Below are 16,882 nucleotides of genomic sequence, written 5' to 3' on the forward strand. Positions count from 1 at the left end.
CCATTTAGATGCCATAGGGTCAAGGTCGTTACAGTTACTAAGAACTGCATTCTTTTCCACTGGGATCATCCGAGTTGCTTTCTGGTTTATGAATTGAGTTAGAATTGACAATTTTTCAGACTTGATGTATAGCAAGCTTATATGAAGAACTAGATTTGGGTTTGCTCTTACTAAAATGGAAAAATGATTTCTGCTCAGTAAACTTGTTAGAGGTGAGATATTTCGATGGAACTTTGTATGTCGGTAGCTTAATAGTACAGAAAGGTTGGAGATAGATGTTTTTATGGTCTCTAGTTTCAAGGCCACTGTTAGGTCAAAAACACTGTTACACAAAACAGAAAATAATCGAAAATCTAGGCTTTGGGAGAATTTCCAAAACAACTATTTATGTCTCCCACACCACTTTGGTGGGAGACATATTGATTTACTCCTGTCCGTGTGTGTGTCTGTCTGTCACAAATCTTGTCCGCACTCTTAAGTCGAACATTTCTCATCCAATCTTCACCAAACTTGAACAAAATGTGTTTGCCAATAAGTCCTCGGCCAAGTTCGATAACTAGCCAAATCGACCCAGGCACTTCAGAATTATGGCCCTTGACTTACCGAAAATACTGATGCCAGTGATACAGGTCTTGGTGCATGGTTGAGTCTGATACATAATGGAGAAGAAATGCCAGTCTAGATGATTAGGAAGTTGTAGGAGACATGCGCTTTTCTCAAAAGCAGCTCTAGTTGACCCTTAATTTTGTCAGTGTGAGGTAAAACCCATCAAAAAACAAACAAAAAATAGCAAATTCAGACCCTCTCAAACTAAAAAACAAGACAGTACTGTATGTGAACAGTTAAAAAATATTAGATTTGAATTTTAGATTGGTTTGAATTATTAAAGTGCACATCCATGCAGTCTGATCATGATCTGCACTGTTCGCTATTCACTCAGTATCTTTTTGGTATTGCACCCCTTTTAACAGTTAAAATGGACCAGTCCATTTTAGAAATTTAGCAGGTTAAGGGTTAATTGTTAAGATGTATATCCACTGATATATACATACCAAGTATTGCCAAAAAAATGGTTTTAATAATAAATATATGCTTTACTATTTGTAAAGGAAACGTCTTAACTTTTCAGGCTGAAGCCATGTTACCCCTGGTAGATCAGCTGAGAGAACTGGTAACACAGCTGGCACTAGGTGGCACTGTCACCGAGGAGGGCTCTGTCAACTGCCAGACTGCATTTATCTCCCTTAAACTGCTGTGTAGACATTTAGGATATAATCACAAAGGAGAATTCAGTCAGGTAAAAAAGATTTTACGGGACACTCCTCAGAAATTGCTTGTCAGAATTCTACATAATTTACTTTTTATGGGCATTTTGGATCTTTACAAAATTTAGTCGTTAGCATTCAGATTATAGAACTCTCTTAAGCTGATTCAAAATGCAAGGTTTTTCTTTACAAGAGAAAAGCCATTTCAGAATCAGTAATGAAAGTAAATTTGAACTGACCTCTTATGAGTTACATAACATTGTCTAAAGAATATTGCACATACAGTCAAACTTTGTTAACTCGCACTCGGATAATTCGTACACCACCTTTCTCTTGAACTCGTCATCAGGTCCTGGAAAAATTCCTGTATAATGAATTTTGTTCAATAACTCGAACAACCAATCACTCGGACAACTTTTGCTGGTCCTGTCAAGTTCGAGTTAACGAAGTTCAACTGTACTTGTTTTACTGTAATGTTGTTGTTCTTCTTGTTTTTTTGCTGCACTTCATATCGGAATTTATGATTACCTTGCAGGTTTTAAAAACAGCTGTAGCTGTATTCCAGCACACCAGTACAAGTGTGCAGGTGTCATCTTGTGCACTGTTATGTATTGCCGAGGTTGTCTCAACATTGAAGATGCATGTTATACACCAGCTTCCAAAGTTCATGCCAGCACTGATAAAAGTAATGGCTGACAGGGAGAAACTGTTCAGGTAAGAATATATAATTGATATAGAATTGATCACGCAATGGCAAATAGCTGGCCTGCTTGACTCAATAGGAAAAGCACAGATTTACGGATTACAGACATGAGTTCAATGTCCGGGCGAGGCATATGTTCTCTGGCGACGGTTGATAAAGACTTGTATTTTTCTGCTTTTATTGTTATTTTACATAGGTACTTTGTATACTGGATATGAACTTCAAGTATATTTTAAGTTATCTTTTTTAAATAACCAGGTTTTCTCACTGAGTGGTACAAGATTGACTTGAACATATTTAGTTATAATAATTTTTTTTTTTTTTAAGCTCTGATAAATGTTTATTGGCAGAATAAAAATGTGTTTGTATTTCAGGAATGAGTTATATGTGATGAGTGTAGTAACAGCTGTGAACAAAGTTGTGGAAAATCTGTCCAATTTCCTCAGTCCCTTCCTGCATGATATACTTGTGAATGTAAGTTCTACCTTTCTATGGCATTCATACACAAAATATACTGGTAACAAAGGGCCTCTGTGAATGAGTGGTTAGGGTTGCTGACTTCCAAGTGGCCCCCAACAATTCAGATTCGAATTCCAGCTTTTGATATAGCATTCTTCATTGTGGGAGGGGGCTTACAGAAAGTCAGTGGTTCTACCCAGGTGCTTGCTCATGCTAAAAAACAATACTCAGCAGGGCACATGTGGTATTCGTACACTATCAAAGCCTATAGCCTGGATTAAAGCCAACAAAAACAAAACAAACAAATATAACAAAAAACTACTTTTTGATTTGACTGTGCATTCATTATTATAGATGTACATGTATTTTCATGCCATGTTCAAGCAAAACCATCAAGGAAAAGCATTTTACAAGAGTAAACACTTTAAAATTTATAAAGATTGTACAGTATTATTAGTTACACTGCTTGTTGGTGACAGGATATGGGATATATGCTGTCGTGGAAATCCATATCAGGCAAGATTTTATCTTGCCGACTACCTTTTACATCCTTGCTGTACTGATTGACACAATTTTTATAATGATAAAGCTACTTACAGTTACAGTGCAGACAGGAATCCTGAAATCTTCTCTGGTTTTCATGCTTTAATTATAGTTGATTAACACCAGCCATAAAATGCAAAATGAACTGTATTTTGACAGAATCACAAAACACAGAAGCTCATTTATACAGGTCATGAACTGGTTTTGAAAAACTTTTAATTTCCATCCTTTCGAAAAATCAGCTGATACACGATGTCAGAAATGTCCTAAAACTTCAGCTTTAGTCCCGTTTCCCAATAATTCCTTTATCTTGCAGGTAGATTAAATGATCCTACAACAAACTGCTGTCTTTCAAATGTGCTAATTCCTTTGCTTTTCGATGATTTAACTAAAACAACATTTCAACCTGTCAGTCGCGGCCGTGCGATACAGAGTTACTGTTCTTCTATATAATTTCAACTAACTTCACGAACCTTAATTAGATAGGAAAATGAGAGTGGCAAGAAAACACTAAATTCTTTTATCTCTGAAATGATATCTATAGCTTAGGCTCATGATCTGACTTGTTTGCTCGACTATTCGAAGAATAGTCTAGCTGTTCTACTCACCCTGGCGTCAGCGTCGGCGTCACACCTTGGTTAAGTTTTTGCATGCAAGTACATACAGCTATCATTTAAAGGCATATATCTTTGAAACTTATTTATTCTTTTTCTAGGTCAATTACCAACCTCACTGGGTCAAGTTCCATAACTCTAACATGTATTTTGAGCAAATTATGCCCCCTTTTGGACTTAGAAAATCCTGGTTAAAGTTTTACAATTTATACAGAATGTACAATATAACTAAGTGCATGTCTTATATTCTTATTATTTGAGATGCTTGGAGAAGAACTTTGATTAAAGCCTTTGCAACAGTTACAATTAAAGTTTAGTTTTCACGTTACATGCATTTATAGGTGTGTATGTTGTCAAGTGAGGCTTCACAATATGACATTCTACAGAAACCACAAGTGTCTCTTCGACTGAAAACTATCAGGTGAGTACATTGTATCACTATAACTTAACCCTTACCCTGCTAAATGTCTATAATGAAGTTGTCCATCTTCTAATTTGGACAGTACCATTAACTGTTAAAAGGGGTGCTTACCAAAAAGATACTGACTGAATGGCAAACAGTGGAGATCATGATCAGACTGCATGGATGTGCAGGCTGATCATGATCTACACTGGTTGCAAAGGCAGACTCAGTCGTGTCCAGCATGATAAGGGTTAAGTTCAGGTGGAAATGGCAATGCCATAAACCATTTTTCCAGGTAAAATGAGGTATTGCTTTCTAATTTTTTTTGTTTGAAAGTGTTTTTGATAGGGTAGCTTTTATTATGGCATTTTGTTACCAGAAAAAAGTACCTTTGCAAGAGAAATTCTTTTCTGCTGCTTATATTATATTTACTATATACTGTGCAAATACTGTGGAGTAACACTCCCTTGAAGACTTTATTGTAGGGAGCTTATTGCAGCTAAGAGGTTAATTAACTAAAGAAATGGGTCCAGTTTGAAAGAAAATATAATTATTGTATGCTTTTGTAGGGAGTTATTTTGCCTTCTAGAGATGCCATTAACAGAGGCCTGTCTTTATACAGAGTAATTTGCCCTCTAGGAGTGCCTTTGTAAGGAGGTAAGTACTCTCCAGAGGTGCCATGAACAGAAGTCTTGCCTTTGTAGGATTGTATTTTGCCGCTTTGAGAAGCCAGCATAAATCTGAGGTTGCGCCCCTTTACACACATCAAGCATTGTTGATACAACTGACATTTCAATCCTGAATTAAGAGTATTTTCTGTCTTTGAATTGTAGTCTTTCAAAGACTATTCAGTATTTGCTCTTGCAATTGCCGGGCAGATGGATCCTGCTTATAGAATATCTCTAAGAGAAAAGTTTAATGGATTACATTATTTTTGTTTTCAGGACTACATTGTCCACCAATATACCAACAAGAGTTTTGCTTCCAGTTGTTACGACTTGCTATACCAGCCTTGTAAAGTCAGATCTGGTAAATATAATCATATAGAATATGGAAGATACAATTTTTATGAATACTGATTTTTGTAAAATTTAAAAAAAAGATACTTTGCACATTACATTATACTGCATTTGCAGTCCCGCTGTTACATAACTGAAAATACTGTTGAAAAATGGAGGTAAACTCAAAACAAACAAACAAAGCATTTACAGTATTCATAAAAAAAAAAAAGAATACCTTGTATGGTAGAGGAAAATTTCCTGATAGAAAAATACACCATTCTGTAAGTAAAACTCCTCAGCATTTAACCATAGGAGTAACGGTTTCTTTAAAACAGTAGAATTTAGACTATTTTCTAGCCAAAACTACTTTAACTGACAATGTTAGAGGCTTTATTCCAGTAATAGTAACTGCAGTATTTTATACAATTTAGATGAGTGTGTCATCATTGATGTCACTGTTTGGCGAGCATGTGTCACATATTACACGAGAAGATCTCACCAGCCATCTCCCACAGCTACAGACGTTCTTCCTACATTGTCTAGATATACGCATAGACTTCCCACAGGTTGGTATATAGAAACCTTTTTTGTTCATTGAAATTTTTGCTGTTTGGTTTCATGTCATTTTCAAAAGTGTTGAATGAAAACTAATTGTCTATAAAACCAGTGAACCTTGATATCACATAAAAAACAAAACTTGTATTCAGCAAGTAATTGACAGTTTACCTACATGAAACAAAGGTAGATGTACTATCTCGGGTATATAACTTCCCCGCATGAAGCAAAGGTAGAAGATGTATACCTCGGGTATGTAACTTCCTCGCATGAAGCAAAGGTAGAAGATGTATACCTCGGGTATGTAACTTCCTCGCATGAAGCAAAGGTAGAGGATGTATACCTCGGGTATGTAACTTCCTCGCATGAAGCAAAGGTAGAGGATGTATACCTCGGGTATGTAACTTCCTCGCATGAAGCAAAGGTAGAAGATGTATACCTCGGGTATGTAACTTCCTCGCATGAAGCAAAGGTAGAAGATGTATACCTCGGGTATGTAACTTCCTCGCATGAAGCAAAGGTAGAAGATGTATACCTCGGGTATGTAACTTCCTCGCATGAAGCAAAGGTAGAATGTATACCTCGGGTATGTAACTTCCCCACATTAATCAAAGGTAGCAAATGTTTTACCTCAGGGTATATCATCTCTCATCGTTCCAGGCTGCATGTGTATGAAACTACCTTAAGAAAACTTGTGCCTGTAAAAGCAGTTTTCTTCTGCTTGCTCATTTCAGACTAGAATATTTGTTTCAGAACATTTATTATGATGTATTTAATATTAAGAAATGAAAAAAACCTCTAATTTGAATGTTTTAAGTGGATATTAGCAGAAATTTTGCAGAGGTTCTGCAGAGGTTTAACATCAGGAAAGATCTAGTTTATTGATATGTTTTCAGCTAAATCAAGAAAAGCTGGCTGAGTTAGAGAGTGTTACCATAGAAACGATTATCACCATGGTGATGAAATTGTCAGAGTCAACATTTAAACCTTTCCTGTTCAAAGTGAGTGCTTTACATTACAGAAAAATGATTGTAACAATTGCTGAATTTGTTAATAAAGTTGTAAAAGTTTCTTCGAATTTATGGCTGTTTTACTTGTATAACAGGGTTACCTTACACTTCTAAATTTCTATAATGAACTTGTCCATCTTTCAATTTGGACAGTACCATTAACTGTTAAAAGAGGTGCATACCAAAAAGTTACTGACTGAATGGCGAATAGTGCAGATCATGATCAGTCGTGTTCAGCATGATAAGGGTTAAACAACAAACATTGCCCTTATCAATAAAAATGTAAGTTTAAAATTCTCTAAGGATTGCTTTTACTAGAAATAGACACCTACTTAAATTGTTTAACCTTAGGAATATTGTGCTATATCAAAGTTGATTTTATGCAAAAACAAATTAGAAGGACATTCCATTTCCCAATATTGTAATGCACTTGCAATTTTCTGTTGAATACAGTTAAATTGAAGCTTATTGCTAATAAATACATTGTTGGTAGAAAATGATTTGTTTTATGCTACAGGTATTTGACTGGGCTACCACTAGTGAGGAGTTCAGAGAAAGAATACTGGTGTTCTACAAACTGGCTGAAAGGTAATGTCAGACTGTTTGAAATAATCCACTTGCTCCCTGAAAATTATTGATTTAATTTTTTACCTATAGTTCCTATTATTATGCACCTTTTCTAATTCATTGCATGTGGAACATTGGTGGTTCATCCCTGGTGCCCAGCCTTGCCAGAATTAATCACGAAAGGTGCACCTGATGCCATAGCTGGAAGGTAGACATTTGACCTAATATTTCAGTGTGACCTAAAACTCAAAAGCAGATCATGCATGAAATGAATATTTTGTATTGCAGATTGGCAGAGAGGCTTAGAAGTTTGTTCACATTGTTCGCTGGTCACATTATAACCCATGCTGCGAAAATGCTGGATGAAAATAACAATATGAAACAAGGTAGATTTGATGCTTTATATTAAGCTGATTTCAAATTCATGTGTTGATGTCTTCTAGTTTGCATGTGTAAGTTGTAACATGTAGATCCTGTATGAAATAGACTCAGGGAAATTGTTATTCAAGTATTGATAGTATGAATTATTATTCATTGGGAACTATTTTTATATGCGTAAAGGAACATAACATGTGATGGCGCTGGTCACCTGTCTGTTAGCAATTTCATATACCGTACCTTCATTAACTAGAGAATGCTTTGACCTATGGTCCTGAAACTTGATGTGCCATTAACTAGGCATTGATTTACCCCTTTTTAGCCCACCTGTCACAAAGTGACAAGGTGAGCTTTTGTGATCGCGCGGTGTCCGTCGTCCGTCGTCCGTCCGTCCGTGCGTGCGTGCGTCCGTCCGTAAACTTTTGCTTGTGACCACTCTAGAGTTCACATTTTTCATGGGATCTTTATGAAAGTTGGTCAGAATGTTCACCATGATGATATCTAGGTCAAGTTCGAAACTGGGTCACGTGCCGTCAAAAACTAGGTCAGTAGGTCTAAAAATAGAAAAACCTTGTGACCTCTCTAAAGGCCATATTTTTCATGGGATCTGTATGAAAGTTGGTCTGAATGTTCATCTTGATGATATCTAGGTCAAGTTCGAAACTGGGTCACGTGCGGTCAAAAACTAGGTCAGTAGGTCTAAAAATAGAAAAACCTTGTGACCTTCCTAGAGGCCATATATTTCACAAGATCTTCATGAAAATTGGTCAGAATGTTCACCTTGATGATATCTAGGTCAAATTCGAAACTGGGTCACGTGCCATCAAAAACTAGGTCAGTAGGTCAAATAATAGAAAAACCTTGTGACCTCTCTAGAGGCCATATTTTTCATGGGATCTGTATGAAAGTTGGTCTGAATGTTCATCTAGATGATATCTAGGTCAAGTTCGAAACTGGGTCACGTGCGGTCAAAAACTAGGTCTGTAGGTCTAAAAATAGAAAAACCTTGTGACCTTTCTAGAGGCCATTTATTTCATGAAATCTTCATGAAAATTGGTCAGAATGTTCACCTTGATGATATCTAGGTCAAGTTCGAAAGTGGGTCACGTGCCTTCAAAAACTAGGTCAGTAGGTCAAATAATAGAAAAACCTTGTGACCTCTCTAGAGGCCATATTTTCCATGGGATCTGTATGAAAGTTGGTCTGAATGTTCACCTTGATGATATCTAGGTCAAGTTCCAAAGTGGGTCACGTGCCTTCAAAAAAAAGGTCAGTAGGTCAAATAATGAAAAAACGTTGTGACCTCTCTAGAGGCTGTATTTTTCATTGGATCTGTATGAAAGTTGGTCTGAATGTTTATCTTGATGATATCTAGGTAAAGTTTGAAACTGGGTCAACTGCGATCAAAAACTAGGTCAGTAGGTCTTGAAATAGAAAAACCTTGTGACCTCTCTAGTTATTTTTAGGTTAGCATGTCAAAGGTCATTGTCGCAGTAACTGTTAGTAAAACAAAAATCCACTGAACAGCCTGACCTACATTCTCAAACTTCACAGGCACATTGTTCATGGTAGTTTATGACAATGATTTTGAGAGTAGAGACTCAAAGGTCAAGGTCACAGAAAGTGTTAGAACTAAAACCATTTCTACTCGATATCTTTAGAACTTCAATGGTCTAGTATTCTCAAACATGGCAGGCAGGTTGCCTTTGGGCAATGCATGACATCTATTGATTTTGAGGTATGTGGGTCATCGGTCAAGATCAGAGTGACTGTTAGTACAAAAACTGTTTTCACTGAATATTTTTAACCTCTTGACCTGCAATCCTCTAACTTGGTAGACACATTGCTCATGGGTAGTGTGTGACCCTTATTGATTTTGAGATTAGTGACTACTAAAACCATTTCTGCTCAGTATCACCTTAGCCTTCAGTCCTTAACTTGACAGACATCTTGCCATGGATGATGTATGACATGACCTGTTGATTTTGATGTCAGTAGGTCAAAGGTAATGGTCACAGTAACTGTTTGTTCAGACCATTTCCACTCTTAGTCTGCACTGGTCGTAAAGGTAGAATCACTTGCCACTAGCAGGCTAATGGTTAAAACGTGAACTTCATGCATTATATCCTAAGTATATAGTTCTATTGTCTAAAACCATGAAATTTTATGCCAACGAAATTGCCATTTCGCAAAGCCAAAATATAAATTGTCTTATATTTTTCAGAGGACAAGTTTTTCCAAGCTGATAATGCCAAGTACAGTAGATCATGCCAGTTATTGGAGTTTATACTTGACTGTATCAACAAGTGTTGTGTTTATGATACTGAGGGTTTTATCAATAAAGAACGATTTGATCTGCTGATGCAACCTCTTGTAGATCAGGTAGGAACTTGTTTATATACTTGCAATATTAAAATTTATATATTTCAACGATAGGACACTTTACACACGAATGTGTTAATATTCATACAAGCAGCTAAAATGAAAACAGTTCTTGGTATACTGTACACCTTTAAACCTGTATCGGGCAATATTTATAAAACATGAATGTGTTACATTACAAAGATAAATGTATTTTCCAGTGTCTTGAGCTTTTGTAATTAAGTTGTGTTCATTTGAATTGATTGAGGCTTATGCATGCTTAGGGAACAAGAGCTGCTTATTATTAAAATTAATCTTAGCTTACCTGAGCACAATGTATACTATTGTGATCACTCATTGTCAGTCTTTCCACATTTTTCTTCAAACAACATCTCTTCCGAAAGCATTTGGTGGAAGTTGAAAAAGTCAAAATTTGCCCTGCCCTTAGGGGTCACTTGTTTTACAAAAGACTTCTTGTCTAAAAGATGTAGCATTGTGTAGAGGTCCCCTACCAAGAAATTATGTACCCTTCTGAGTCAGGTGAGCAATGTAGGGCTATGATGTTATTCTATAGTATGTATAGAAAGTCATGTACTGGTTTTAGGTAAACTGATACCCAGGTGTCTTTTAGAGCATTGATTTATCTGTTACAGTTGGAGAACCAGCAAGGAGGTGAAGTGATGTACGAAAAGAGAATAAATGAGCATCTGGTTCCCTGCATTGTACAGCTATGTGTTGCTGCTCAAGATGATTCCTTATGGAGGGCTCTTAACTACCAAGTCTGCCTCAAAACCAGGAACCAGCAATCTACAGTAAGTCTTAGTTTGAGTTGAAGTTCAGTTTAAACACAGTCTGGTAGAACCACCAACCTTCTACAAGCTATTTGAGTCATTTCCACACTTGAATAACTCAAAGTCACAGTCAGAGGGGCAAATGATCCAAGTCAGTTGATCAGTCACAAAAACCCAACTCTAAGGTTAGTTTCTACACAGTGGCTATTAACTTTGTGTCAGTCTTAAAGTCACTTACTAGGCAAAATATTATTTTTTTATGTACCGGTATGTCTGGCTGCTGGTATGCCTTGTCTGCTGGTATACCTTTTGGTCTCCTATCAATTACTGGAAATTGATAATTAGGTCTTTCTTAATCTTAATTTTAAGAACCAGTATTTTACTTATTTAACTGATGGACTTTTAATAATCGATGATATCTTATATTTTAGTTTGTTCGTATTGATGTATGTATATAATGTATGTCCTGCATAATACTTCTAAATGCCAACTAGTTATTATGTGCTATGTTAAGTCGGTTCTAAAAGCTCACTAGAGCTTATGTTATTTATTATATTTGCACCGACTTTGTAAATAAAATTTACTTGACTCGACTTGACTACATTGTTATCATCAAGCTTCATTGATATGATGGTTGCTGCTGATCAGTAAATGTTATTTTTGGGTTAAGGTAGTTCTGCACGTTTGAAAAACACGAAGTGATGGCGTAACGTCATTTATCCGGAAAACGTAGAATAAAGCCTGGGTTCGGCGTACAAAAATGAAAATCAGTTTATGAATAAATCGAAACCTGTGCGTAAATTTATTACAATGGCACTGTTTCTATATTTCTAAAGTCAAAATATGATATTAAAATATAATGGTACGTTAAAATATTAAAAATAATGTCTTAAAATCAACGTGAAATGTCCGGTTCCCTTTAATCATGGTCAGATATCTCAAAAATAAGCACACAGACCTATACATTTTATTTCACCAAATTATAGGCTGTGTGTTTATTTACAACTGTGAAAAGTTTCATCAAAATCTACATTGTAGAAAAAATTCTATTCGCGAAAATGTTATGAAACTTATGATTTTCCCATAGACTCCCATTATGAAATATTGTGTGAGGTCCAAATTTTTCAAATCGGTCTAGCAAAAAATCAAGCACACGACCCTATCTTTTTTATTTGCTGAATTTTCTAGGTATATTCTGAAGTTTTAAAAAAATGGAGTTTAATCAAATTCTACCATGTAGAAAAAGTTTTGATCCAAACGTGCAGAACTACCTTAATAGATCAAAGGTCAAGGTTACATTGTACTTGAGACACTGAATATAGCTTGGGCTTTCAGTCATCAAACCTCATAAGATTATTACCTTTGGTCAGTAGATGACCTGATTGTTTTGGGGTTCAGTAGATCATGATATTGTCCTTTATATGCATCAGTTCACTAATATTTATTGATATAATTTATTTTGTGATTTCAGGTGAAACAGTCAGCATTGATTACTCTAGATATATTACACAAAAAGTTGGGCGAGGATTACATGCCTTTACTTCCAGATACTATACCATTCCTTGCTGAACTTATGGAAGGTATGGCATACATCTTAATAGTTTGGTTATACACTTTAAATCTAAATTTCAGCATAAAAATGCTCTGTGTGTACTCGGTATCAGTCTAACACATGTATTTAGATTTAGACAAGCTATGAAGCATAATCTGGAAAACACTGGTACTATGGTAGAGCAGGGGACCCCAGATCAGAGGTTTCAGATCTGTTCAAATCTCGGTGAAAGTAGAATTAGACTGTGTCTCTACTATACAGTTCCATACCACAGTGTAAGCATTTGTCAGAAAATGTAGGAAGCAGTCATTGAGCAGAAATTGTGAGGACTTTCTTTTCAGTTGATGAAAATTGAACAGGTTAAAATTAATTTCAGTTTATTGATTAAAAGGAAACTGATAAATGTTGAATATGCTCCATTTCAGATGAGTCAGAGGATGTTGAGAAGAAATGCCATGAAGTTATACGAGAAATGGAAAAAACTCTAGGGGAGCCTCTGCAGAAATACTTCTAGATTAGAGAACTGTTGAACAAATCTTTGGACTTCATATTATAATAAAATACCAAGAAACAACATATTGGCTGCAGATCCAGGAGTAATTTTGAAGATTTGAAAGAATAATTTTTATGTCTCCCCCAGGAGACATATTGTTTTTGCCCTGTCCGTCCGTCCGTCTGTCCGTCCGTACGTCACACTTTATTTCCGAGCAATAACTGGAGAACCATTTGACCTAGAACCTTCAAACTTCATAGAGTTGTAGGGCTGCTGGAGTAGACGACCTCTATTGTTTTTGGGGTCACTCTGTCAAAGGTCAAGGTCACAGGGGCCTGAACATTGAAAACCATTTCCGATCAATAACTAGAGAACACTTGACCCAGAATGTTGAAACTTCATAGGATGATTGGTCATGAAGAGTAGATGACCGCTACTGATTTTGGGGTCACTCCATCAAAGGTCAAGGTCACAGGGGCCTGAACATTGAAAACCATTTCCGATCAATAACTAGAGAACCACTTGACCCAGAATGTTGAAACTTCATAGGATGATTGGTCATGAAGAGTAGATGACCCCTATTGATTTTGGGGTCACTCCGTCAAAGGTCAAGGTCGCAGGGGCCTGAACATTGAAAACCATTTCTGATCAATAACTAGAGAACCACTTGACCCAGAATGTTGAAACTTCATAGGATGATTGGTCATGAAGAGTAGATGATCCCTATTGATTTTGGGGTCATTCCGTCAAAGGTCAAGGTCACAGGGGCCTGAACATTGAAAACCATTTCCGATCAATAACTAGAGAACCACTTGACCCAGAATCTTGAAACTTCATAGGATGATTGATCATGAAGAGTAGATGACCCCTAATGATTTTGGGGTCACTCCGTCAAAGGTCAAGGTCACAGGGGCCTGTACATCGAAAACCATTTCCGATCAATAACTAAAGAACCACTTGACCCAGTATGTTGAAACTTCATAGGATGATTGATCATGAAGAGTAGATGACCCCTATTGATTTTGGGGTCACTCCATCAAAGGTCAAGGTCACAGGTGCCTGAACATGGAAAACCATTTCCGATCAATAACTGGAGAACCACTTTAACCAGAATGTTGAAACTTCATAGGATGATTGTACATTCAAAGTAGATGACCCCTATCGATTTTGGGGTCACTCCATTAAAGGTCAAGGTCACAGGGGCCTGAACATTGAAAACCATTTCCGGTCAGTAACTTGAGAACCACTTGACCCAGAATGTTGAAACTTAATAGGATGATTGGTCATGCAGAGTAGATGACCCCTAACGATTTTGGGGTCACTCTATTAAAGGTCAAGGCCACAGGGGCCTGAATATGGAAAACCATTTCCAATCAATAACTTGAGAACCTCTCAACCCAGAATGTTGAAACTTCATAGGATGATTGTTCATACAGAGTAAATGACCCCTATTGTTTTTGGGGTCACTCCGTTAAAGGTCAAGGTCACAGGGGCCTGAATATTGATAACCAGTTCCGATCAATAACTTGAGAACCTCTCAACCCAGAATGTTGAAACTTCATAGGATGATTGAACATGCAGAGTAGATGACCCCTATTGATTTTGGAGTCAGTCAATTAAAGGTCAAGGTCACAGTGGCCTGTTCATGTAAAATAATTTTTTGGAAATAACTTGAGAACCACTTGACCTACAATGTTGAAACTTAATAGGATGATTGGACATTCAGAGTAGATGACCCCTATTTATTTTGAGGTCACTTGATCAAAGGTCAAGGTCACAGGAGCCTGAACAGTTACTTGAGAACCACTAGGCCCAGAGTGTTGAAATTTAGCGGGATGACTGGACATGCCAAGTAGATGATCCCTATTGCAGCCAACCATCAGTGTCTCTTTGACTTTCCCTCCTGACCCCTATTGACTTCTTGCCTATAGGACTTTGCATTTGGGGAGACATGTGCTTTTTTACAAAAGCATTTTCTAGTTTTCTCAATATTTAGGACTATTTTTAGCTCACCTGAGTATTTTGAATTACACAAAACTTGGTTTCCATATTTGGAAACCCCTTGTTACGAAAAAGATTAATCAAAACAGTAGCGTCAACGTTGTTAAGAAGGGCAATTTGTATGATATCATTTGGTTGTTAGGAATGTTTTATGTTAATGAAATGAGTAGACAATAAATTTGATTATTAAGCTAGCTGGTTTTAGATTTTACTGTCATGGAGTAATAAATATCAGTGTGTATATGTAGATCTATATGACATAACATGTATATGACATACACTTCACCAAGCCTCAAAAATAGTACACATACTTTCAAGTTGAGGTTAATCCTGTTGTTGTGAAAAGTGAGTTATACCACTTGTACAGTGTTTATTTTAGCTTCATTAATGGAATAAAGGTTTCTGAATCTCAAAACAAATCTAAGGAAAGGCAGAAACATTGGATAAAGAAACATCTTCAAGCAAAACTGTATACATTTTACAGTTTTGACATTCCATCTGCATTTTTATGCCCCCTTTCAATGAGGTGAGGGTGTATTGTTTTGCGCAATGTGGGTCAAGGGCACTGTATCATAGAGACAAAAAATGGTTTCCACTTAACTGAAGAATGGGTTGGCTTACAGTCGTCAAACTTCACAGGGTATTTGCCTGTGAACAGTAGATGACCCCCATTGTGTTGGGGTTATGTTCAGTAAGTTAAAGGTGAAGGTCACAGTGACCTTGAGACTGAAATTTCCACTCAATAAAGAAAGTTTTAGACTTTATAGGATGCTTGCCTGTGGTCAGTAGATGACTTCATATTGTTTTTGGGGTCTCTAAGTCAAAGTCACTGTGACATCTAGATTAAAAACTATTTCTGTTTAATAATTAACAAACACTTTTGGCTGTAAATCGTCATAGGATGGCTGTATGTACTGTAGGTAGTAGATGACCCCTGTTGTTTCTGAGGTTGTTTGATCAAGATCAAGGTCAAAACATACAAAGTACACACCCACTTGCGTCAGACAGGTCATTATGGAGGGCATATATATTTTACAAACAGTTCTTATTTTGATAATGCAAAGTGCCAAATCTACAACTACATTTTTCTTCTTGTTCCTTCTGCATGTAATAATTGATTAGACTTTTTTGGAGTTAGGATTTTAGTGTTTACAGTATACAAAATCCCTATCATTTAAAATTGGTTTATACTCTGCAAAAACAAAACCTAACCATGAGAAAGATTGAGAATGAATGAATCTAATCAGATTTTCGTGCCAAAGGCTACATGTATTCAGCTAGGGTGTGGCCCTTCATGATGTGGTCAGACAAAAACTATAAACCATTACACCTCAATAAGTATGTACATGTAGCATGAATCATTTTCACTGTAGCTTTACCACAATTACAAATAACGTGCTCAGTTTCACAACTAAATTGAGTTTAAATCAGTTTTTAACTACTAATAGACTTGTATTGCAAGAAAAGGTCTAATGAGGGTTTATTATTATACCTTATTTATATAGCAGTCTTTTAATGTATTATTTACATGTTCATAATGTACTTTCTAGAATACAGTCCAAAACAAAACAAAAATTGGGTTAAAATTTTCAGGTCGACTAAACATGAATATCAAACACATTTAGATATGAAATATAATCTAAAACAGGATTAAAACTATTTTACATTTTCATATGACAAGATGAATCAATCAGTTTGCGAAATGTTGCACAAGGAAATGGACTTCTTGCAGACTTAAAGATAGTCATTGTGCTTCTTTCCTTAAAATATGTTGATGAGAAGGGAGTCCCAAAGTCTAGGAGCATTGTAAGCAAAGATCCAGTTGCCATAGATCACTTCCCAGTTTGTACACTTTTGTCATATCCACTTTGGAATGATCATGTAGAGCCTTATAAATATTGGTCAGACTTCTGTACTGTGCTTTGTTTTTCATGGATAACCAATAGAGCTCCTTCAATATGGGGGTAATATAACTATGGCTGATGTGTTCTTGACATGTTGCAAGTTTTGTATACAACTTCACGGAATTTCACCAAACCTCCTGTGTGATGCATATTATGGTCATTTTCTAATTAAATGATTTTCAGAGTCATGACCCTTGGTTTGTCAAATTTTTGATCTGTGCTACTTCACTGGTTGGAATTCCACCAATCTTCACAGGAGTTATCACTTATTATTTAGCATGT

The 16,882-nt window shown here is 36.4% G+C and overlaps 1 protein-coding gene across 3 annotated transcripts in view; it reads left to right on the plus strand.

Annotated features, from left to right (window-relative positions):
* The window catches only part of LOC123525743 (HEAT repeat-containing protein 1-like), a 68,725-nt gene extending 53,835 nt beyond the window's left edge, over positions 1–14,890 (plus strand). For 2 of the 3 annotated variants that reach the window (XM_053538617.1, XM_053538616.1), the window contains exons 33-45: positions 1,130–1,297; positions 1,801–1,979; positions 2,343–2,442; positions 3,926–4,005; positions 4,932–5,016; positions 5,420–5,554; positions 6,440–6,544; positions 7,071–7,141; positions 7,409–7,506; positions 9,723–9,880; positions 10,513–10,671; positions 12,122–12,230; positions 12,628–14,890. In XM_053538617.1, coding sequence (XP_053394592.1) covers positions 1,130–1,297; positions 1,801–1,979; positions 2,343–2,442; positions 3,926–4,005; positions 4,932–5,016; positions 5,420–5,554; positions 6,440–6,544; positions 7,071–7,141; positions 7,409–7,506; positions 9,723–9,880; positions 10,513–10,671; positions 12,122–12,230; positions 12,628–12,716 — 1,536 coding nt within the window. In that variant the 3' untranslated portion in view covers positions 12,717–14,890. The remainder of the gene's footprint in view (positions 1–1,129; positions 1,298–1,800; positions 1,980–2,342; positions 2,443–3,925; positions 4,006–4,931; positions 5,017–5,419; positions 5,555–6,439; positions 6,545–7,070; positions 7,142–7,408; positions 7,507–9,722; positions 9,881–10,512; positions 10,672–12,121; positions 12,231–12,627) is intronic. The other variant, XR_008370234.1, reaches the window with a different exon arrangement.
* The last annotated feature ends 1,992 nt before the right edge of the window (positions 14,891–16,882 follow it).

The sequence above is a fragment of the Mercenaria mercenaria genome, chromosome 3, assembly GCF_021730395.1.
Source record: "Mercenaria mercenaria strain notata chromosome 3, MADL_Memer_1, whole genome shotgun sequence".
Taxonomy (NCBI): Eukaryota; Metazoa; Mollusca; class Bivalvia; order Venerida; family Veneridae; genus Mercenaria; species Mercenaria mercenaria.